Source organism: Macaca fascicularis, chromosome 20, assembly GCF_037993035.2.
Source record: "Macaca fascicularis isolate 582-1 chromosome 20, T2T-MFA8v1.1".
NCBI classification, from domain to species: Eukaryota; Metazoa; Chordata; class Mammalia; order Primates; family Cercopithecidae; genus Macaca; species Macaca fascicularis.
In genome coordinates, this window is record NC_088394.1 from 81,675,859 (window position 1) to 81,698,588 (window position 22,730).

General features: G+C 49.8%; 1 protein-coding gene and 1 long non-coding RNA gene across 3 annotated transcripts; both read right to left on the bottom strand.

Annotated features, from left to right (window-relative positions):
- Positions 1-591: 591 nt before the first annotated feature.
- Positions 592-22,644, bottom strand: EMC8 (ER membrane protein complex subunit 8). 2 transcript variants are annotated; one of them, XM_005592708.4, is made up of 5 exons: positions 22,166-22,644; positions 11,230-11,306; positions 3,172-3,241; positions 2,336-2,430; positions 592-1,823 (listed from the first exon to the last, which is right to left on the bottom strand). In XM_005592708.4, the coding sequence occupies exons 1-5, from the start codon at positions 22,394-22,396 to the stop codon at positions 1,664-1,666; spliced, it is 633 nt and encodes a 210-aa protein (XP_005592765.2). In that variant the 5' UTR covers positions 22,397-22,644; the 3' UTR covers positions 592-1,663. The 2 variants fall into 2 exon arrangements, with proteins under 2 accessions (XP_005592765.2, XP_005592766.2); XM_005592709.4 differs by lacking the exon at positions 2,336-2,430.
- On the bottom strand, positions 13,755-15,556 carry LOC135968808 (uncharacterized). Its single transcript, XR_010583774.2, has 2 exons — positions 14,146-15,556; positions 13,755-13,845 (listed from the first exon to the last, which is right to left on the bottom strand). It is a non-coding gene; the product is annotated as an uncharacterized lncRNA (long non-coding RNA).
- Positions 22,645-22,730: the final 86 nt, after the last annotated feature.

Below are 22,730 nucleotides of genomic sequence, written 5' to 3' on the forward strand. Positions count from 1 at the left end.
TTGGAAATCTGTTTTCGCTTTTCACAAATACATCCTTCCCTTCAGGGTATCTCACATGCTTTCTTTGGAAAATTTAAGCCTGACCCAGCCATAGACAGGGAACAGGTTATGGGACTTAAGCTTCGGCCTAAATCCAAAATAGAAGACAGCACATGCTCCTGGGAGGCAGGAGGAGAACCAAGCAAAATAATTCCGCGGGGAGGTGACAGAGGGAAAGCCACCTTGAAAGGTTTATAGGAAGGCTGTATTGTTAAAATGCCTCCCAAACTAGCCCTCACCACACCTTCATTCCAAGTAGCTCTGCCAGTTCCCCTGGACTTCTAACTGGAGGTGGCCTATGCTGCTGTTTCAGTCTCAGGACAAAACAGCTTCTTACGCGCAAATGCTGGAGGTGATTCTTCTCCCTTTATGAAACAAACCCAAGCCCATTCGCAACAAGATCTCGCTCCAGCTGTGATGTATTGGCATCTGAGGGCAGGGGAGAGAAGGGGGCTGCACAGGCACCTCGCTCTTTCCTGTGCCCCCCATGTGAGAGAACGCCAGCTTAAAAAATCAAGAGTAAGAGGTATTTGAAGAAAGGGGAAGAGAGAATTTGGTGGATCCAATAAAGCACATTTATTGTAGCGATGTCTGAACTTTTTTCCTATGTGTTAAGAGAAAATAGTGACTGCTGTATCACAAACCCTTTCAGTAGGTCACACTGATTGTTACAAATTCCTCCATGGAGTCGAAGAAAAGACAGTAGGAAAGGTACCGCTCTCTGAACTTTGTACAAAATAATTCATATAAAACGGAAAAAAGGTAAAGGTACCACAAAGCTTCCCTCTCAGTTTCCTAAGGTTTGGTTAGAAAACTTGACCAAATGTTGTAAGTATAAAAAGTACAGACGTCACTCTGTACAACTCGGGAAGTCTAAGTCTTGTTTTCCTAATACAAAAGAAATGATCATTTCCCTTTCCTGGCCCTGCAGGCATGTGAGCTTTCTGGGTGGCGGAAGAGTACCACCCTGAGCTCCTGTTACCAGCGATGTTTGCTTTTGCCCCTAAGGAGAAAGGCTTCTGTGGCATCAGTGGTGTCACTCCCACTGTGCAGAGCTGCAGCGCCTCTGTGAGCCGACACCACGTGGAACAGTGCTGTTCACAGCCCAGCCTGACGACAGAAACACCCACACAGAGCTTCTCAAACAGCTCAGCACCGGCACTCCACGTGCCTACCCTGATCCCAGGACGCCTGGACATCAAAATTCAAACAGGATAAAAACTCACAAACACATTCAATGGAGTATAAGATGTGGGCTTTTTTTTTTTAAAAAAAGATAGTTCAAAAGCCTTAAAAAGTATTCTCTCCAGATTATAAAAGGTTAGTTAAAACTGTTTAATAGGAACAATCTTGCACAAGCAGAAAGAGCTTTGATTTGGAGGATTATAGCAACATACAACTGAGAGAGTCCACAGGGACAGTCAGACGGGATGTCTGCACCTCTTCTAGAGACTCTGTTAAAAACACGACCGACTGAACATTCTGCCCCCTTTCAAGGCACATGCCACTTCTTAAAACGGTCAGCTTTCCACACAGGCTACAAGATATTTTATTTACATTTAAAAATAGGTTTTCTTCTTCAACGTAGTGGAAAGGCCTGGAGCCCAGTCATGGCGGTGCCTGCCTAGCACAGGTGCAGGACAGCTTTATTGATCTCTGGGTTTGTCCAGTCATTCCGAATGTCATCCAGGTGGTTATCGAAATCCACAAGCGTCTCGTAGGACCGGCTGTCCAGGAGTGAGGCTGAGATCCTCTGTGCCTCCGGCCAGTCTTCACAGTAGTCACTACGGGTCAAACATGAAGAAGTCAGCATCTAACAGTGAAAATGGGCGGCTTGTAACAGCATCAAGAGAGAAGGCCAGCCATATGCACAGTGGTATGAGGAGAGATGGCGCAGAGTACTCAGAAACATGGGCATTTCAAACGCATGAAGACGTACACAGCATAGAAAACATGGTTAATACGTGGAAGGGACTCCCTTCACATGGAATTTTGAGAAAGTTGGTGGCAGATGACTGAAGCTTTCTGAGTGGCCACAGATACACCAAAGCAAAGGCCTGGGAAGAAGAGTGTCTGTGCCCTAGGGCCTGGGGTGGGAAGACCTGTGAATACCACTGAGGTTCCCTCCACCGCCTGGAAGCGCTGGAGCACTGGGGCCTATAGGAGCTGGGGAATATGCTTGGTACCATGCCTCTGGAGAAAACACTAACTGAAAACACAGGCTGGGCGAGAGCGGCTCTCGCGTGGCCAGGCGCTGACAAAGCCCCGCCTGCGCGGCGGCATAGGGCGCACTCACTGGTGTGGGTCTCTGCACCGCCATCTGTTCTCATGGTGCTCGTACACGTGGATCGTAGGCGCTACGCAGTCCATCGTAAACTTGGTGTTGTCTACCTGAGCACAAGGCAAAGGACATGAGAGTGAACAGAATGCTAGCCAAACAGCAGCGACAGGCGCCTCCTCGGGGCTCTCCCTGCAGCAGTGCCCATGCTGGCTGGGGCAGAGACTCTTCCCACAGAGCCGGTATGCAGAGTGGCGCGAGCGTCTGGCCCGAGGAAAACTGTTGTGTTAGGCAGGAAAATGTCAAGTCCTTCATTGTTTTTTCACAAAAGCGAAGCTTCCAAATATAACTTCTTCCCTCATCCTAGGATTCTGTCTGAATCAAGGCTGTTCAGCAAGGCCCTCGATGTCATCTGCTCACATACAAGTGCCTTCTTTCCCTACGCCCCTAGAGGCTGTGCTGGCTGTTCTAATTCTGTGCTTCTCGCACTTGGCATGTTCAGATCAGAATCACCTAGAAGGTGTGTGAACATGAACTGCTGGGCCCCACCCCCCCACATTTCTGATTCAGTGGGATCTGGGGTGGGTGCCTGGGAATTCGCATTTCTAACAAGTTCCCAGGTGCTGCTGCTGGCAGGGGACCCCACTCCCACTTGTGTAGTGATGTGGGAGCACATAAGCCACGGTTTGGGATTCAACTGGTCTGCAGCTGGGAGAAAACTGCAAGAGGCGGCAATGGTCTCAAGCAGATAAATGAATGAAGGGGTTAGCGGAAAGGAAACCGCCGCAGAGCAAGCTCCATGTTGGTGAGGGGAGGTGCAAGGGCCTCCCGCATGCTGTACAGAAGCGACTTACCATGATGAGTGCAGTGTCGCTGAAGCCCTCGGCGATTCTGGAGGCCACCTTCTCTGCAACCTGGTTTGGACTGTCAAAGAAATAGTCAGGCTACCACATTCTAGTCAATGCCATCCAACACTGTTTACAAAAGGCACAGTCAACACCACCAAGACTTAACAAGCAATGACAGAAAGACTGGCGTAGTCAACAGGCTGCACGTGCTGGCTTCACCGGTTTACTTATTTAATTTTTTGGTAGAGACAGGGTCTTGCTCTGTTGCCCAAGCTGGAGTGCAGTGATGTAATCATAGCTCAATGTAACCTCAAATTCAAGCAATTCCACCACCTCTGCCTCCTGAGTAGCTGGGACTATAGGCACAGGCCACCACACCCAGTTACTTAGTTACTTTTTAGTGTTTTTTTTTTTTTTTTTTTTGGTAGAGACAACGTCTTGCTATGTTGCCCAGGCTGGTCTTGAACTCCTGGCCTCAAGCAATCTTACTGCCTTGGCTTCCCAAAGTGCTTACAGGCATGGGCCACTGTGCCCAGCCTACTTATTTATTTATATTGCTGGGGAGAGTATGAGGGCAGTTCCCCACATATGAAGAAATCGCAGGGTCAGCACATCTGGAGTGCAACGGACAAACCTTGCCCTGGGAAAACCACCTGTGTGATCTTGGTGTTTCCCCTGCCAGGTAAATATGTTTTGCCCATTTAAAGTGGCTCTTGGTGATGACAGCCCCACTGTGATGGGTGTGGCCAGCAAGGACGGGGAACACTGTTAGGTAACGGGGCGCATCATGCAAAGCAGGTCCTTGCCTCACTCCAACCAGAAAGCCCTGGTGATGGGATCCTGAGAGGCATCTCCTAACGGAAGGCTCCCAAGAACCTAGTGGAGAGTAGCGTGAAGCAGGCAGATAAAGTCTACTGCAGGGCACCTGCCAGCCCCTGGGCCAAACCCCAAGTCTCCCGGGCTGGCCTTCTCCATCTGCACGCTAGCAAAGCAACCTGTCCACTGCAACAAGTAAGAGCAACCTCAGAGCAGCTGGTGGTCCATCACCCTTTGAGAAATTCCTCAGCCTTTCCACATCTTCTCCATGCTCATGAGCCTTCACTGCTGGCTCTGGCCCTGCCGCCATCCAACCCTGATAAATGCTACCTTTCTACCTTAAGTTAATAGAACTAATCACAGAGCAGCTCCTACACCATTCCTGCTCCATGTCTCCAAACACAAAGTTACTCTTCTAGCCTATGTCGGGAAGGGGCCTTCTCCTCAGGGGCCTTATTTATATTCTTTCTGTGCCCGAGCCCCAGTTCTGCCTTCAAATCTGTGTAAGTCTTTATTTTCAGGGAAAAACAAAAGCATTGAACTTGTTCTCTCTAGCTGCTGTCCAGCCTCCCTCTTCCCTTCCACGCCTGTTTCTTCAACTTCTTTAACAAGCCGCTAGTCTTGCGCCATGTCCTCACCACAGCTCTGTGCAATCTGCCATCTACCCCATTCCCTTGCAGAGCAGCACCTGGAAGTCTCCTGACCACTGCCTGATGGCCCCAAGACTGCTACCCCCTCAAAAGCCTCCCTGCGGGAACCCACCACACTCAAGCAGGCCAGCCCATTTCCAGCCTCTCCAACCTGAGGCCACCTTTTCCTTTGCTCTTCCCCACCCTGCAGGTCACAGGTCCTTTCTCTGCCCTCCCTTCCTGCATTCTCCCTGCCATTTATTTCCTTCAGGCAGGGGCTTCTAAAACTGCTTCCTAACTGGTCTCATAATTTCTAGGCTCGCTTGCTCTCTTTTTTAAAGAGATAGGGTCGGATGGGTGCAGTGGCTCATGCCTGTAATCCCAGCACTTTTGGAGGCTGAGGCAGGTGGATTACCTGAGGTCAGGAGTTTGAGACCAGCCTGGCCAACATGGTGAAACCCCGTCTCTACTAAAAATACAAAAATTAGCTGGGTGTGGTGGTGCACGTCTGTAGTCCCAGCTACTTGGTAGGCTGAGGCAGGAGAATCGCTTGAACCCAGGAGGTGGGGGTTGCAGCGAGCCAAGGTCATGCCACTGCACTCCAACCTGTGCTTGTCAAAAAAAAAAAAAAAAAAAAGAGAGAGAGAGACAGTCTCGCTTCGTTGCCCAGGCTGGAGCATGGAGGTTATTCACAGGTGCGATCATGGCCATCAACTCCTGGTCTCAATCAATCCTCCCTGCTCAGCCTCACAAGCAGCTGGGACCACAGGCATGGGCTATGAAGCTCAGCTTAGGCTCTTCTTCTCTGATGTAACCTGAAGTTTGTCCTGAACTAAATTTTCCTAAAACAGAACTCCCATCGCATCCCCTGGTGCTCACGGCCCCACAGACTACTGCTCACCACTGCCTGCAAGATGAAGGCTACCATTCTCAGGCTGGCAGAGGCAGGCCTTCGTCATGGTGAGCTGAGCTACCATGCTCAGCCACAGGGGCAATGCTGTGTCTTCCATGTCAGGAAATCTGCCTACATGTCATCTCCCTCACATGCCCATCTTTTCACTGACACTGTCCCCTGTCTGACCCTCCACACCAAGCCCTCCTTACTGAATTGCTTCCCCTCTTTCAGGGCACAGAAGACATGCCACCCTCGCCACAAAGCCCTGCTAAACCGCCCTGGACGAGGCCCCCTGCTCTGTTGGAGCTCTGAGGATTTATTTCTAAGAGGCTCTAACACAGAGTCCATGGCACGTGCTGCTTTCCTTCTGTGCATCTTATCTGCCCCGCACAATCAAGAGTTTCAGCTTTTTGTGGCAGGGACCAAGCCATCCATCTTTCTTTCTTTTTTTTTTTTTGAGGCGGAGTCTAGCTCTGTTGCCCAGGCCAGAGTGCAGTGGCACGATCTCGGCTCACTGCAAGCTCTGCCTTCTGGGTTCACGCCATTCTCCTGCCTCAGCCTCCCAAGGAGTTGGGACTACAGGCGCTCACCACCACGCCCAGCTAATTTTTTGTATTTTTAGTAGAGACAGGGTTTCACCGTGTTAGCCAGGATGGTCGCGATCTCCTGACCTCGTGATCCACCCACCTCGGCCTCCCAAAGTGCTGGGTGGCGTGAGCCACCGCGCCCGGCCCCATCTTTCTTTTAACAGTCATAAAAATACATGGATTATTGTGTTATTTAACAAAGCACACAATATACAATTACAATCCTTTCCTTGTGATTAGGCTAAAAAAAATTAATGTTTTTAAAAATTATTTTATATGATTATTCTATTTTCATTTTCAAAATTGACAAAGTGATGTACTGATTATAGGGCTGCAGTGTTAAGAAAAATATGACTTAAAAATGTGACTGTGTTAAGAAAAATATGACTTAAGAGGGAAAGTGAGATTTTCCAGGTAGAAGTCAATCGTACTGAAGAAAGCAGCGTGATAGCTGCTCCTAGCACAGAGGGAAGGCAGTGCTTCACTGCACCAACCAGGACTCAGTGGGTGCCAGGTCCCTACAGCACTGATGGCAAATGGTGAGGAGCGAGTACAGAGCCCTCAGGAGGCCTGCCCGTGTACCCACCTCTGCCTGCTCCTGCATTTGCTGAGGAACTTGGAAAGCAAAAGGCAGGGCCACTTGCCATGAAGAGCTTGCAAAGCCCTTATCCTCGTACTTAACACTGATCATGCTGGTCAGGGATTTTTATTGGGAAGAGGATAAAGAAACCTCATTAAAAAGAAAAACTACCATTTTAGATGCTCAAGAATTCTAAGCATATATCTTTCTGTTCACCGATTTTTAGATGGGGTCTTGTTCCGTTGCCCAGGCTGGAGTACAGTGGCGAGATCATGGCTCACTGCAGCCTCAACTGCCCAGGCTCAAGTCATCTTCCCACCCCACCCTCCCTCGTAGCTGGGACCACAGGCATAGGCCACCATGTCCAGCTAATTTTTGTATTTTTTTGTAGAGATGAGGTCTTGCTATGTTGCCCAGACTGGTCTTGAACTCCTGGCTCAAGTGACCCTCCCGCCTTGGCCTCTGAAAGTGCTGGGATTACAGGTGTGATCCACCATGCCTGGCCTAAAATTTATTATTTTAAAAGAAGTTTAAAACTTTGTGGCTGGGCGCGGTGGCTCACGCCTGTAATCCCAGCACTTTGGGAGGCTGAGGCGGGCGGATCACGAGGTCAGGAGACGGAGATCATCCTGGATAACACAGTGAAACCCCGTCTCCACTAAAAAATACAAAAAAATTAGCCAAGCGTGGTGGTGGGCGCCTGTAGTCCCAGCTACTTCGGAGGCTGAGGCAGCAGAATGGTGTGAACCAGGGGACGGATCTTACAGTGAACTGAGATCGCACCACTGCACTCCAGCCTGGGTGACAGAGCAAGCCTCCACCTCAAAAATAAAATAAAATAAAATAAAATAAAATAAAATAAAATAAAATAAAATAAAAATTGTAGTTGGCCAGGTGTGGTGGCTCATGCCTGTAACCCCAGCACTTTGGGAGGCTGAGGCGGGTGGCTCACTTGAGGTCAGGAGTTCGAGACCAGCCTAGCCAACATGGTGAAAGCCCGTCTCTATTAAAAATACAAAAACTAGCCAGGCGTGGTGGCAGGTGCCTGTAATTCCAGCTACTCGGGAGGCTGAGACAGGCGAATAGTTTGAACCCGGGAGGCGGAGGTTGCAGTGAGGTAAGATCATGCCACTGCACTCCAGCCTGGGTGACAGAGTGAGGCTCTGTCTGCTCCCCACCCACCCCCCAAAAAATCTGTAGTTAATGAACTGTCAAAAGTATCGGAAAGAGCTGCCAACTTTGCATTTCTCTGTCTTAGGCACTGAATCTCCAATACTGATCCACTTCATCCTGAATGAAGACTGCCCCGCTGTGGTTCCTGCTGTCAGGAACTCCTTGTTCCTAGAAAGACACAGCTGCCAACCAAAACTGCAGGCATCCTGAAGGCAGACCCCTCTGCTCACCCTCCCAACAGCACCACGTTGGACCAGCGTGTAGGTGCCATCTTATGCTGTGTATCTAAAAGCTTCTTCCTGAGTGTCTGCCTCAGGCCAGGGCTCTCTGCCAGGCACTGAAACCTGCCCATATCAAATGCTAACTATGAAGCAAAACACTGGTCAACAACAAATCATATAATAAAACTTGATAGAATGACCTAAGGTTTAGGAAATTCATAAAAGTTATAAACACTACATTAGACAAATAATAGAAAAAGTCATCGCAGCACTAGTAACAGCACCAGCCACTACTGTAAACCAAGCACAAGGCCAAACACGCTGCGCTATTTCATTCTGTCCTCATGACTACTCTCTGAGGCATGAACTCAGCTCCATTTTACAGATAGGGCCATGGAGGCCCAAGGAGGCGCATCAGTAAGTCACCTAGAATTTGAATCCAGGTCTACTTGGCTCCAATTCATACTGCAAGACACTGTGAATCAGGCAATATTTCTAGAATAAGAGTAAATTTTCAGCTAGGTCTGGCTGAAGAGAGGGGAAGGTTTTCCAGGCAAAAGCAAAACCATACTTAAGTCAGAAGTTGGCAAGATCCTAGCTCCTAAGCTCCCAAGCCATGTGGCCTCTGAGAAGCCACCTTCTCTGGCTGGAGTTTCTTCACTTGTGCATTGCTGTGAGGATGAAATAAAATGACTCTAACAGAGCCCAAGGATAGGACAGCATTAACTACCTGAGGTTTCCTCCTCAAACAACTGGGCACACGGGGGGGTGGATTCCCTATTCCAGGGTGGCAGACCCCTACCTAAGGTTTATTCTCTCTACACATCTGACAAATGGCTGCTCGGGATGCATTTAAAAGTCTATTAATGAAGGACTGCAAACCTCCTAGAGGATGCAGAAGGACGTGGACTAGGTGAGGACAGGGACGACATTCTAGAAGGAAGGTATGGAGAGCAGGAAAACTGTGTCTGAGTAGGATAATTCCAGGTTGGGCTGTAATGAGGTCAGCACAGAGGTAAGAACATAAGGGCTGTGAGCCAGATGAGGTGTGTGCAGAGAGGAGGACAGGACAGCCTGCACGGGTCCACGTGGGGTGACCACATCAGACACGGATTTGCGCGTGAGGGGTTAAGGAAAGGGAGGCCCCTGCACTCATTTGACAACCTGATGCCATTCCCACTTGCCCAGTCTCCTCTCCCTTCTGCAGGGACAGCCGCGGGAGACACTGCTTGGTCCAGGAACACATTCCTGCCAAGGGCGCTCCCCACTGCTTGCAAGGTGAAGTTCAAAATGCTTCTGAGCACGGAGGAGCCCTTAGGTGTGGCCCAACCTACCTGTGCAGCCTTACTTCCTAGCATCTCCCTCCATGTGGGCACGGCCCCAGCCACTGCCACGTCTTCACCTGTGTCTTCTATCCCCCAACCAGGAATGCTGACCTCCTGGTCTCTACATCTGCACTTGACAAGGCCCTGCCCACTCTCGAGGGCCTGGTTTACAGGACATCGTGCCCTGTGGCTTCTGGGATCATTCTACCAGGTCTAAGTCTCCCGGGCCCTGCCGCCAAGCCCCCTGCAGGGGCCACTGTCCTGCACTGCAGCCTGCGTTTGCACTGTCCTTCATGTTTAACTCAGCCACAGGAGGGCAAGGGCCAGAGGACTGCGCTTTCCCCAGCCCACGCCTAGTCTCTCATGTAACAAAGACTAAGATGGATGTGGCCCTGTGGGTAGGCTCTCGCTCAGTGAAGGAAAGGAGACACGGAGTCATCAACAAAGGGTGGCAGGCAATATCAAACAGAGGACATCCCAGTGAGAATCAGAAGAGATGTGCTGAAGCCGGACAGGCCAGTGCTGCTCATGGGCTCAGAGGAAGCAGCAGAAGAGCCAGCGTGCATGAGGCTTCCATGCGCTCCCAACCGCCCCAGCAGACGCTTCAGTGGACTGACTTTGAGCGCCACATCTCCTAGGACATCTGCCTCCCTCAGGATCCAGTGCGTGGACCCAGCCCTCCAAAAGGGTAAGATAATTATGTTTCTAAATTTGGGTTTCTTTTATGATACCATGTTTCTCATCAGAAACACTGGTGCCTCATCAGTGATAGCAATGCGGTCACCAGCTTACAGTATTATTTCCAAAGTGCTCGAGCTTACCTTCTCATCTGTGCTGAGCAAGCGGACCCAATGGCAGGGCCTTTCACTGCACCCCCATCTCCCTGGACACTGGAGGGTCGGCTCTATCCGACAACATGAGGAAGCCACGTCAGGGCAGCATGACGCATGCCCCTGTTATATACTGTGTGGACTTTCCAGCTGCCCGTCTGGCTTCTGGCTGTGTTAAGCCAAAGGAAAATGAAAGAGGGACATCAGGTACTGACTGCTCTGGGCCACCCCTCCCCAGATGGGAGGCCATGTCAGGCTGGCTGTGGCCACCTGCCTAAGGGCACTGCTCTTCTCAAGGTGGACTTCTTTACCCAGCACCTTCCTCCCCACCCTCTGGACTGTTGTTGCCAGTCTTGGTTACTGCACGACCCCCTGTGCGTTCTCTTATCTACGGCCCATGACTTGTGAACAGCCTGCTTATTAAGCCCTTCTCAGACGATCCCAACCCGAGCGTGTCCTCTGTTTTTCTGTTGGGACCAAGATGACACAGACATACAGAAAAATTCTCAGCTTTGTTATTAGTGAGAGCCCCAGTGGGGGAAGGATCCGGATAAAAGGAAGAAAGAACCAGCATAAATGGGGCAGCAAATACCACATTTTCATCAGAGTACTGACCCCAAACCTACAGGCTGGTCTATTTGCTGGCAAATAGAGCAGCATTCCTTCCCAGTGCTCTGCCCACCACCACCCCTAGTCTGGGAAGAGGAAGCAAGGCAGAGCTGAGCAGGGACAGAAACCGGAACCCCGACTGTCGCTTTCATTGTATGAATTCCCTTCATGCAAAATAAAGAAGACACAGAACAGAATCCCAAAGTTAATAGAAATGTTTGGAATTTCTGTTGTTTGGAATTATCCACACCACAGTTTGCCTCAGATACTATAAATAAGCACAGAGGGAAGGGGCATGGGTCTCACAGGTTTCGTATCTGGTCGAAAAGCACACGAGAGATAGGCTCTGCCTGTCATGTGCTCACTTCCTCGCCTACAGACGGTTCCGCATCCACGTACCTGGCATCCTTCACTCGCTCATTAGCTTGATAATAACCAGCAATCACGTAGCTATGATCTTTGCACCATGAATCAATCTGAAAGAGGAACAAAAATTGGGAAAAGATGAATGATTCTCCCTTAAATATCAAGTCGCAAAAACCACAGATCTCACTCCCACATGCTGGGACAAGACATGACAGGATCTTAATCTTCATACCCTGCTCCCCACAAGAAAGGCTAGGACTCAGGAAAACACGGTCAGGAAGGGCAGGACTTTGACCGTAAGGAATGACCGCTTGCCTCAGTCCCACTGAGAGGACCCTTTGTCCACAGGTTTGGTACAGCGCTGCAGAGAGTCGGAAGGAAAACAATCTTTATCCACCTTCTCTTATAAAGAACCGGGGCTTTAGAAATCCTTAAAATGATTTAAATCATTATCCTTCAGAGTTAAGGAAACAAAGCTTAGAGAGGTTCTAAGTTTGTGCAACCAGGTAGGAACAGAGCCAGAAGGGGAATCTCAGTCTCTTTCAAAACAAGTCGTTTAGGCCAAGTGCAGTGGCTCACGCCTGTAATACCAGCACCTTGGGACGCTGAGGTGGGCGGATCACCTGAGGTCAAGAGTTCGAGACAATATGGAGAAACCCCCATCTCTACTAAAAATAAAAAAATTAGCTGGGCATGGTGGTGGGTGCTTGTAATCCCAGCTACTTGGGAGGCTGAGGCAGGAGAATCACCCGAACCCCAGAGTGGGAGGTTGCAGTGAGCCAAGATCATACCACTGCACTCCAGCCTGGGCAACAAGAGCGAAACTCTGTCTCCAAAAAAAAAAAAAAAAAAAAAAAAGGTCTTTTCATACTTGATCTCAGCATTCTAAGCATCACATCGTGAAATACCCCGCAGCTGGGGTGGAGGGTAAAGAGGTCCCAAGTTAGGAAGGGGCATGTGCACATGTCCTTAGCTCTCTATGGTGTGCTTTGAAATGGGAGCATGGTGGCAGGCCTTCGGTGTTTTTGGGTTTCTTTTATGGTACCATGTTTCTCATCAGATGCAGCTTCCTGCAGGTCTAAGGCCATTATTCAAAACAACAAAAGGTCATCCTGTTTTGGCATAATGGAATTCGAATACACTGTAATAAAGTCTATTCTCAGTCTGCACAAGAGGAAACAAAATTGGTACTTCATTTTTTTGTAGGGAATAAACTGGTTAAAAATGCATGTGTGTGTTTTTTAAACACAATCCTATTGCTCTTTTTCCTGAATTCTGGTTTGGGCCTCTGAGTCTCCTTCATGATCAAAAGCAGACAAGACAGTTACAGTCCAAGGGTCCCTGGCTCGCACAGGATTAGGATATTTCTGCCTCCTAAGAGTTCACGAATTACCATATTGGGTCAAAACCAGGGCTCAGTGAACCAACTAGACATTCTGGTCATCCACCCAAAAGATCAGGATTACGTCCCTAAAATATCTATAATGGTGCTATCATTGTGACTTTGCTGAAAACAACTCCAAAACAACTCACATTTTCACCTCTTAATGGAATAGATTCCGGAAGCTTTCTATTGCTGCTTAGAACAAACATCTCTATGTACCATCACAGGGCCTTGCTCTAAATTTGGTCAAGCTCCTTGATGAGCTGATCCTTGAGCACCGTGCTCCCAGCCTCCATGTGCCATCACGGGCTGCCTCCTGAGTGTGTTCTCCCCTGAGGTGACCCATGTCTCTGCCCCCCACCCGGGTGTCCCTATCCCGGCTCTCCAGTGTAGCCTGCCCTTATTTTCATAGTCAGATTGGCCACTGTCTTAGTTTCCTATTGCCCTTGTGACAAGTTACACACAGTTAGTGGCTTAAAAACAACACTTTTTTCTTTTTTTTGAGACAGTCTCACTCTGGCTGTCCAGGCTGGAGTGCAGTGGTGAGATCACAGTTCAACTGCGGCCTGAACTCCTGGGCTCAAGTGATCCTCCCACCTCAGCCTCCTGAGTAGCTGGGACTACAGGTGTGCGCCACCCCGTCCAGCTAATTTTTTTTTTTTTTTTTGAGACGGAGTCTTGCTCTGTTGCCCAGGCTGGAGTGCAGTGGCCCAATCTCAGCTCATTGCAAGCTCCGCCTCCCGGGTTTACGTCATTCCCCTGCCTCAGCCTCCCGAGTAGCTGGGACTACAGGCGCCCGCCACCTTGCCCGGCTAGTTTTTTGTATTTTTTTTTTAGTAGAGACGGGGTTTCACCGGGTTAGCCAGGATGGTCTCGATCTCCTGACCTCGTGATCCACCCGTCTCGGCCTCCCAAAGTGCTGGGATTACAGGCTTGAGCCACCGCGCCCAGCCGCTAATTTTTAAATTTTTTGTAGAGACAAGGTTTCATCATGTTGCCCAGGTTGATCTTGGACTCCTGGGTTCAAGCAATCCTCCTGCCTTGGCTTCCCAAAGTGCTGATATTACAGGCGCAAGCCACGATGCCCTTTTTTTTTTTTTAAGGAAACTAATACATTTTATTGAAGGCTTTTTCACCATCCATAGAGATTACTGTATGATTGTTTTTCTTAGAATTTTTAATGTGTATATTTTCAGATTGTCTAACTTCGAATTCCCTAATTTCTTCCATTTCCGAAACAAACTGTACTTGATTAAAGTGTATGTCTTATTTTTTAATTTTTTTTTTTTTTTTTTTTGAGACGGAGTCTCGCTCTGTCGCCCAGGCTGGAGTGCAGTGGCGCGATCTCGGCTCACTGCAAGCTCCGCCTCCCGGGTTCACGCCATTCTCCTGCCTCAGCCTCCCGAGTAGCTGGGACTACAGGCGCCCACAACCGCGCCCGGCTAATTTTTTGTATTTTTAGTAGAGACGGGGTTTCACCGTGGTCTCGATCTCCTGACCTCGTGATCCGCCCGCCTCGGCCTCCCAAAGTGCTGGGATTACAGGCGTGAGCCACCGCGCCCGGCCTTATTTTTTAATTTTTATTTAAGTTCTGGGATACATGTGCAGAATATACAGGTTTGTTACATAGGAATCCATGTGCCACGGTGGTTTGCTGCACCTACCAATCTGTCACCTAGGTTTTAAGCCCCGCGTGCATTAGCTATTTGTCCTGATGCTCTCCCTCCCCTCGCTCTCCTGCTTTGACAGGCACTGGTGTGTGTTGTTCCCCTCCCTGTGTCTGTGTGTTCTCATTGTTCAACTCCCACTTATGACAACATTCTAGCTTGAAATCATGGTGACGAGGCCAATGAGCAAGCAAGTCATCTGAGTTGAGGGTGATGCCAGCCAGAATTTTTATCTTACTGGTCAGAAGTCTATAATGGGTCAGCAGAGCTGTGCTTCTTCAGGATGCTCTAGGGGAGAATCCTTTTCCTTGTCTTTTCCAGCACCTAGAGGCTGCCTGCATTCCTTGGCTCATGGCCACCTCACTCTGACCTCTGCTTCCATCATCCATCTCTTCCTTTCTCTGTGACCTTCCTGCCTCCCTTTGACAAAGGCCTTTGTGATTACATGAGGCACACCCAGGTAATCCAGGATAATCTCTCCAACCTCAAGTCCTTAACTTAATCACATCTGCAAAATCCCTTTTGCTACGTAAGGCCTGGGGATTAGGACGTGGACATATTTGTGGGATTATTACTCAGCTGACCACACCATACAGCATTTTCTAGGAAAAGCATAGGATGTATTTTTTATTTAGCTACAGGCAACTTCCCGAAGACACCCAGCAGCAGTCTCAGTTGGCTCCTCCATTTCTTTCCGGGGCTGAAGCCACCTGGTCAGGACTCGTAGCCGAGTGAACACATATGGTATCACCTTGTACCCACTCTCAGAGCACAGAAAGCACCTGGTACAAAAGATGATTCCTATGACAAACACCATGTATATCTCAACTTACATTTTGCCTGCCGAGGGAATTCCTGTAAGAAAACTCCAAGGGCCCAACCAAATTCCAGCAGAAAAATGTCATGACCTGGAACTTCCAGTAGACTGCTTTGAAGAGGTTGCCCTTAAAGTGAATCAGGTCACAAAAGCTCTGGCCTGGCTTTAGAATTTAGAACTTCTGGCCAGGCGCGGTGGCTCAAGCCTGTAATCCCAGCACTTTGGGAGGCCGAGACGGGCGGATCACGAGGTCAGGAGATCGAGACCACCCGGCTAACACGGTGAAATCCCGTCTCTACTAAAAATTACAAAAAACTAGCCAGGCGAGGTGGCGGGCACCTGTAGTCCCAGCTACTCGGGAGGCTGAGGCAGGAGAATGGCGTGAACCCGGGAGGCGGAGCTTGCAGTGAGCTGAGATTCGGCCACTGCACTCCAGCCTGGGCAACAGAGCAAGACTCCGTCTCAAAAAAAAAAAAAAAAAAAAAAAAAAAGAATTTAGAACTTTTGAATGACACACACAAGAATAACCAAGTTAGCTGTATGGATGGCTATGAGGGGCACACACAGCCTGTTCACCAACTGAGGAATGGAGAACTCAAAGGGAGGAACGGAGACTCCGCCACGCCTCAGCACTCACAGTGGCAGGGTGGACGAGTTCTAATAAGAAGGGCAGTTTCCTCTGACAGGCCGGAATCTGAAACTAGGCATCAGGTGAGAGCGCCCTGGAGTAGAGTGGGCTAGGGGAAGGGGATGGGGCGTGCTGGTGGTGTGGGTGTGGGTGTGGCAGCCAGGTCTCCAGTGGCTGCAGGATCCTGCCCTCAGCCCAAATGGCTCCTGCTTGAAAAGCTGCGGTGGATCTAAGTGGCAGCTACAGTCCAGGCAACTAGCTTCCTCCGAAGCGAGGCAAGACAAGGCAGGGCTGAGAAGCCACCCAACCTCTGTTCCCAACGAATCCATTTCCACGTCCCTGCTTCGCGATATGACACCCCATACCCTGATGCGCATCTTGTGAAAAATCAAGATGAGAATAAAAGTTCAGGAGAAAACTCTGTGGAGACTGTTGTCAATATAGTCAAACTGACTCTGAATACAGACACCTTCCACATCCTGCACTTACTCATGCAATTTCATTTACTTTTGGGGAGACAGGACATTTTCACCCCAGCACGAGTCTACTTACCACCCCTTTTTGGCTCAATGCCCTTTTTGGCTGCCTCTGTTCCAGACATGGAAGAGAACTATGAAAAGGGCTGGGGCCACCTCATTCATTCCCAAGTAGACTCTGCACAGAGGCAGTAGCTCCTCGCAGCAGCCTTGCAAACATCTGCACCGGCCCCCCACGCCCCTTGTGTACAAGGGACTATACAATAACCATATAGAAGGCGAGGAAGGGACCGCAACTTGCCATTTACCAACAAGCTGAGGGTAACTGGCTGAGCCTTCCTATCTGTAGCAAAAAGTAGGCCTTGGAGTTCAGAAGTAGAGGAACTATTATTTTCACTGAGAAGGAAAGCTTCCTCCAGTCAGCTGCCGATTTTTCTATGGAATGAGAAGGAGCGGGAACCATGAAGGAAGAGCTTGGGAAGTCAATGGGACCGAGACGGAGGGTGAAGTTCAGGAGGAAGAACTCAAAGGGGGAACCACAGCAGCCCTCTCCCCATTCTCAAGGCGGCACGTGAATGTTCTGGAGATGAACAAAGGGCAGGAGGGAGGAGGGGCATGGGAGAGCTCCAGGGCAGCTGCTGTGTAGAGGAGCAGAGGGCAGGCCCACATGGAGGCCACAGCAAGAATTCTAGCCTGAAATCATGGTGACAAGGCCAGTGAGCAAGCAAGTCATCTGAGTAGAACGTAACGGAAAGCTGCTCCACCGCACTAGAAATCAACGAGGGGAAAAGGGCAAAAAGGGATTAGAGAAACAGGTTCAAGCTAATTTTCCTACTAACATTTTATGGGTTTCTGCTATTAGAAATAATTCCTTCACTACCTACGTCAAAGGGTTATAAGGATAAATAAGTTAATAGGCGTAAGTACTTAAAAAAATAAAAAGCATGCACAAATGCAAGGATTTTTTTTAATGGAAAATAACGAAAAGCCTTTCAAAGGAATCTAATGTTGCCCTTTGATGGACGGTCTATGGTCTTTCTCCCTTATCAAAAACAATTCCAACAGGAAGCTCTCTGCATAGAACAGAGCCATGAGAATAAGGCCTCATTTACACAGCTGCATGGATTTAGATGGTTTGTTAAAACCGCATCTTCTATGGCTGATAACCTCATAAACTACGGCTCTAAACACTGAGAGTTTTCATTGCCTTCAGGTTAGAAAGTCACTAAGTCAAAAGGGGAATAATAAAAATAGCTTAACTGAAGTACAAAATTCGTGGATGGACTCCAGCTGCAAATTTTCCTCTGTAACTTTCCTCTGAAAGTTATTTCATGGGCACTGGATTGCTGTCTTTTTCATATTTGTCAACTGCTGAGGGAATGAGTTTTCGTGAATGAGAAAATTCTCGTTAGGGCCGGAGATGGTGGCTCACGTCTGTAATCCTAGCACTTTGGGGGGGTGAGGCGAGCAGATTGCTTGAGCTCAGGAGATAGATATCAGCCTGGGAGACACGGTGAAACCGTCCCTACTAAAATAAAAAGGAATTAGCCGGGAGGGCAGTGTGCGCTGGTAGTCCCAGCTACTCCGCAGGCTGAGGCAGGAGCATTGCTTGAACCTGGGAGGCGGAGGTTGCAGTGAGCCGAGATCACTCCGCTGCACTCCAGCCTGGGCGACAGAGTGAGACTCCATCTCGGAAGAGTCAGTACAAATAACTACTGCTTAGCAAAACTTACTGCTTGTTTTCACTGCTGAAGAGTAGTTACTGCAGGGAGTCTAGTGTGGCCCTAACTTGCTGGATGGGGACTCATGTGGTGGGCGGAGGTGCTGGAGGCTGGATGTCTACAGTGCAGAGTTTAGGAACAAGGTGCGGGAGCAAGGTCAGAGCGGGCCCCTGCGGTGCCCGGTGCCCTCTCACGCTCAGTCAAGGTCCCCTCTGGGCATCTTCCCTCCCTGGTAAGTGGTTTGGGAGGCAGCCCTGCTCCCCGGGGAAAATTCATGTACAGGTGACTTGAATGCAGTTGTTTACAGTTCCTGGGTTTAACTCTTGTCAAGTACTGCATTCATATCCCATAGTCGGAACAGAAGTGTTCAACTCTGTCAAGGTTACTTAAGAATGAGAAGAATAAGCGGTATCTGACATTCCAAGTGAGGTTCAAGTTTGTCTTCAAGAAGCTCCTAGAAGTTTCTGACAGGATTTTACATGGCTAGCAGCCACACCTTCTTCTCCCACCCCTGGACTGGTCCTTATTTGCTCTGTGACTCCTCCTCCACTCAACCCATAAAAGCCAGAGTGTCCCCACACCACGTTCCTGGGGTGTGATGAGAGATACTGGTTTTCCTGCCCGTTCCTGGCTCCTCACGGCCCTGGTTAGTCTTGTTAGAATGCCAGGTGTGTGAGCCTCAGGGGTGCTAGGACCCCACCTTCTCCTGCCCTCCTTCCACTCCATTGCTCCCCTCTCAGTCTTGCTGACGGTGGGTCTTAAGACCCTCCAGGAGAGGGTCCCCCCCTAGACCCAGGGGGAAGGAATGCTGATGTCATGAAGCTCCCATAAAAACCCAAGAGGGCGGGGAGCTTCCTTGCCCCTTCCCCATACCTCGCCCTACGTGTCTCTTCATCTGTATCCTTTGCAGCGTCCTGTATAATAAACCGATAAACATAAGGGTTTCCCTGAGCTCTGTGAGTTGCTCCAGCAAATTAATCAAATCCAAACAGAAGGCCAAGGAAATCCCACCTTGAAGCTGGTGGGTCAGAAGTTCCAGAGCCCGGACTTGCTGCTGAGCCCTCAACCTGTGGGGCTCTGACACTATCTCCAGGTAGGTAGTGTCAGAACAGAATGCGGGGACACCTAGCTGGTGCCCGCTGCTTGGTGTGTCGGAAAGTCTTCTTCTGTGTTGACTGTTGGCAGTGAGAGCAGAGGAAACATGAAGTTGGAGAGCTTCTCCCTACGCAGTCCCCAAGCGCTATGACCTGCTCTCATGGCTTCAGAAGTCATTGGCACACCGCTGGTTCTCAATCTACATCTCTGGTCTCTGAACCCAGACCCATTCTTCACCTTTCAACCTAGGACTTCTTCATTTGAACATCTCAAACTTAACATACCCCAATCAGAAGTAATCACCCCCTCCCAGACCTGTTTCTCTGCCTCTTCCCTCAACAAATGGCACCACCGCACCATTGTCCCAGCGCACAAGCTAGAAACCTAGGTATCACCCTCACTTCTTTTTCCCCTAGGTCCATGAACGATTAGTCACCAAGACCTGTGGATTCTCCCGCTTGCCCTTTCTTCTGTTCCCTTCTCCATACCCAAGCTGCACTCAGTTCTGCCACTTCCCTGCCTCTAGTCTTGGGTGTAGGGTGTACTCCTGTCTCCAGCATCCTCTCTGCTAAAGGCTGGGGCCATCACTTGAAGGCACAGATCTGATCATGCAACTCTCCTCCAGTGACTTCCATCTGTCCTCAGGATGGTGCCCAAATGCCTCTGCATGATCTACAAGGTCACCACAAAGCAACCTGTCCACCACTCAACTCTCTCTGCCCACCGCCCCTTTACACTCCATCCTATTGCTCTCTCCAAACTCCCCTACCCGCTCTCCTCTTCCGCCAACTATTTTCTCCTGCTCTTCGCACATGCTGGTACCTTGAATACTCTCCCTCCATCCCCCATCTCCTGAGGGTCAAGGGCTGGCCCACTACTTGCATGACCCTTTCTCTGGGCAACCTGACTGCCCTGATTGCCCAAGCCTAGGCTGGCTGACTTCTCTCAAATCCCTTGCTGCTTTTTTACTAAGTTCCGCCTGTGAGGTTCAGGTACTGTGCCTGTTGGCTTGCTGCACCTTCAAGTGCTAAGCAGGTGCTGTGTTTCACCCACAGCCATATCCCTCCTCAGCACAGGCCTGGCGCAAAGCAGACACTCAAAAACATTTATTAGAAAAGTGAATAATCCTGCATAAATGCTACTGATGAATCTAGCTCCCTGCAAGTCAATGCATTTCACAGATCCAATAATTCTCTTGATAACAGAACAATTAAGATGGTTAGAAAGGCTGGGCGCAGTGGCTCATGCCTGGAATCCCAGCACTTTGGGATGTGGAGGCGGACGTACTACCTGAGGTAAGGAGTTCAAGACCAGCCTGGTCAACATGGTGAAACACCATCTCTACTAAAAATACAAAAATTACCTGGGTGTGGTGGTGGGTGCCCGTATTCCCAGCTACCCGGGAGGCTGAGGCAGGAGAATCACCTGAACCCGGGAGGTGGAGGTTGCAGTGAGCCAAGATCATGCCACTGCACTCCAGGCTGAGCGACAAGAGCGAAACTCCATCTCAAAAAAGCAAAAAGATGGTTGGAAAGACCTGGATTAAAACATACACACACACCCCCCCCAGTGGTGTTTCAGTACTGACAGCACATTTCTTCAAGAGCTAAAATACTTGGTTTTATAAATATCACCTAAGTATTATAATCATCTGAATCCTACCCGGAAATGATATGAAGTTTAACTTCAACAGCACTCAAAGATGTGCCCAGTAACCTTACGCCAGGACTGTTTGCCCAAAGATACTTCTTGCTTGCCCACAACTGACTTGGGTGTCATAATTACGTAAGTTATGAAATGGCAGATTATGAAATGGTTTCGTTTTACTTGGTGGCGGGGACACAGATAAAGAAATTCTATTTACACCTTCTCAAGCTTAGCTACTTCTTACATGAATTAGCTACTATTTTTTGGCATCACAGTATATTTTTAAATGAAAAACAAACAGCATCTCAGTTCAAGTATGTAGGTCTGAGGCTAGTTTACTTTTCCTTCAGGTTTTAACAACTCGATAGAATTTATAGATGGTCTTTTTCCCTTCATTCATCACAGTAACTGAAAAGCTACTGTCTAAAATTCAATTACCAACTAGTCTACCTGCATGCTACATCTTTTTCCCACTGTACTTCAATAAAGCTGTCATTGCAAACAAAAACATAAAAGCATGTTGGACAGATCGTCTGCTCTGCTGTTTAATTTCACAGAAATTCTTTTTTTTTTTTCTTTGAGACGGAGTCTTGCTCTGTTGCCCAGGCTGGAGTGCAGTGGCGGGATCTCGGCTCACTGCAACCTCTGCCTCCTGGGTTCAAGCGATTCTATTGCCTCAGCCTCCCGAGTAGCTGGGATTACAGGTGCCCACCACCACGCCCGGCTAATTTTTGTATTTTTAGTAGAGACGGGGTTTCACCATGTTGGTCAGAATGGTGTCAAACTCCCGACCTCAGGTGATCCGCCTGCTTCGGCCTCCCGAAGTGTTGGGATTACAGGCGTGAGCCACCGCGCCCGGCCCCATAGAAATTCTCTAGCTTTTAAAAGCCATGGAAGCATTCTAGGTAAGTTGTTAACCACTAACGGGAACAAATTCTCCTTACACAACGTCAGGCACATTCAAGGGGAGCGAGGCCTGACATGCATCACGGGAAGACACAGCTCTGATCTGGCAACTCTACCTTTCTAAAAGCGTCCGAGCTCCGGGGTGCCCGAGTACCGACAGCCAAAGAACCACAGCATTTACACTTTGCCAGATAAGGAATCGGCTCTGTGAAGGTGCGAAGAACCAAATGCTAGCGATTAATGTCCCAACAACGCGAAAACTTCCTGCAACTCGAAATCCTCAATGGAAACTCTTGTCGAATCCTTGTCGAAACCAAATTAACGATGACTTGTTTCTACAAAGGCTACTGATTTCAGGAAACTAACGTATAACTCGTCGCCTTAAAGCGCCTCTAAAAGCATCCACGACGGTTAAAGTCGCTGCTACTACGAGACGCTATTTATTCAGCGCCAAGACCCAAGCGCCATCGTGGATCACCCCATTCCTGGCCACGGCGACCCTAGGGAGCGGGTCCTAGGAGCCTGCTGGAGGGCGACCGCTGAGCCAGCTGAACCAGCTGCCTCTCTGCTGACTGAGGGGAGGCCAGGCTGCCTGCAAGGGCGGGGAAGGGGCCCTTTCCGCGCTTACCAGGGTGAGGGCCACCTCCAGCATGGGGGCGAGGGCCAGGGTGCCGTGGAAGAGGGGGATGCAGTCCACGAAGAGGGTGTGGTGGGTGCCCGGGCCGCCCAGGGGGAGGTGCTCCTTACGCGGCTTCTGCTTCTCGGCCACCAGGAGCCCGTTGACGGCGCAGTGCGGGTACTTGGCGCCGTGCAGCACCATCTTGCAGTAGGCCTGGGTGGTCAGCTTCACCCCGGGCATGCTGACCCGGGAGGGCCCCGAGGCCCCTGGGCGCGCGGCTGAGGCCTGGACCCGCTGCCCGGCCGCGCGGCGCCTCAGCCGAGAAGCGGGACGAGTCGGCGGTGATTGATGGCACGGCCGCGGGCTGGTGAGGGGCCCCTCAGGCCCGGCCCCGTTCGTGCCTCGGCTCCTCGAAAAGCGATTCGCGCCTCTGGGAAGCCGCAGCCCCAGACCCCACTCGCGCTTCTCGCCCGGCGCCGCCGGAAAGCGGTCTCTCCAACGCCTGCCGGAAAGCAGCCCGGCCCGGCATTTTACGACGTTCTCAGCGCTACCCTTTTCCGCTCCACGGTGACCT

Bases quoted from the DNA above. Each gene is read 5' to 3' on its own strand.
- EMC8 (XM_005592708.4), bottom strand. From the start codon at position 22,396: ATGCCCGGGGTGAAGCTGACCACCCAGGCCTACTGCAAGATGGTGCTG. The intron at 11,307-22,165 runs GTAAGCGCGGAA...TTCCTCTTTCAG, and splicing joins TGGAGGTGGCCCTCACCCTG to ATTGATTCATGGTGCAAAGA. The intron at 2,431-3,171 runs GTAAGTCGCTTC...CCTTGTGCTCAG, and splicing joins GCGACACTGCACTCATCATG to GTAGACAACACCAAGTTTAC.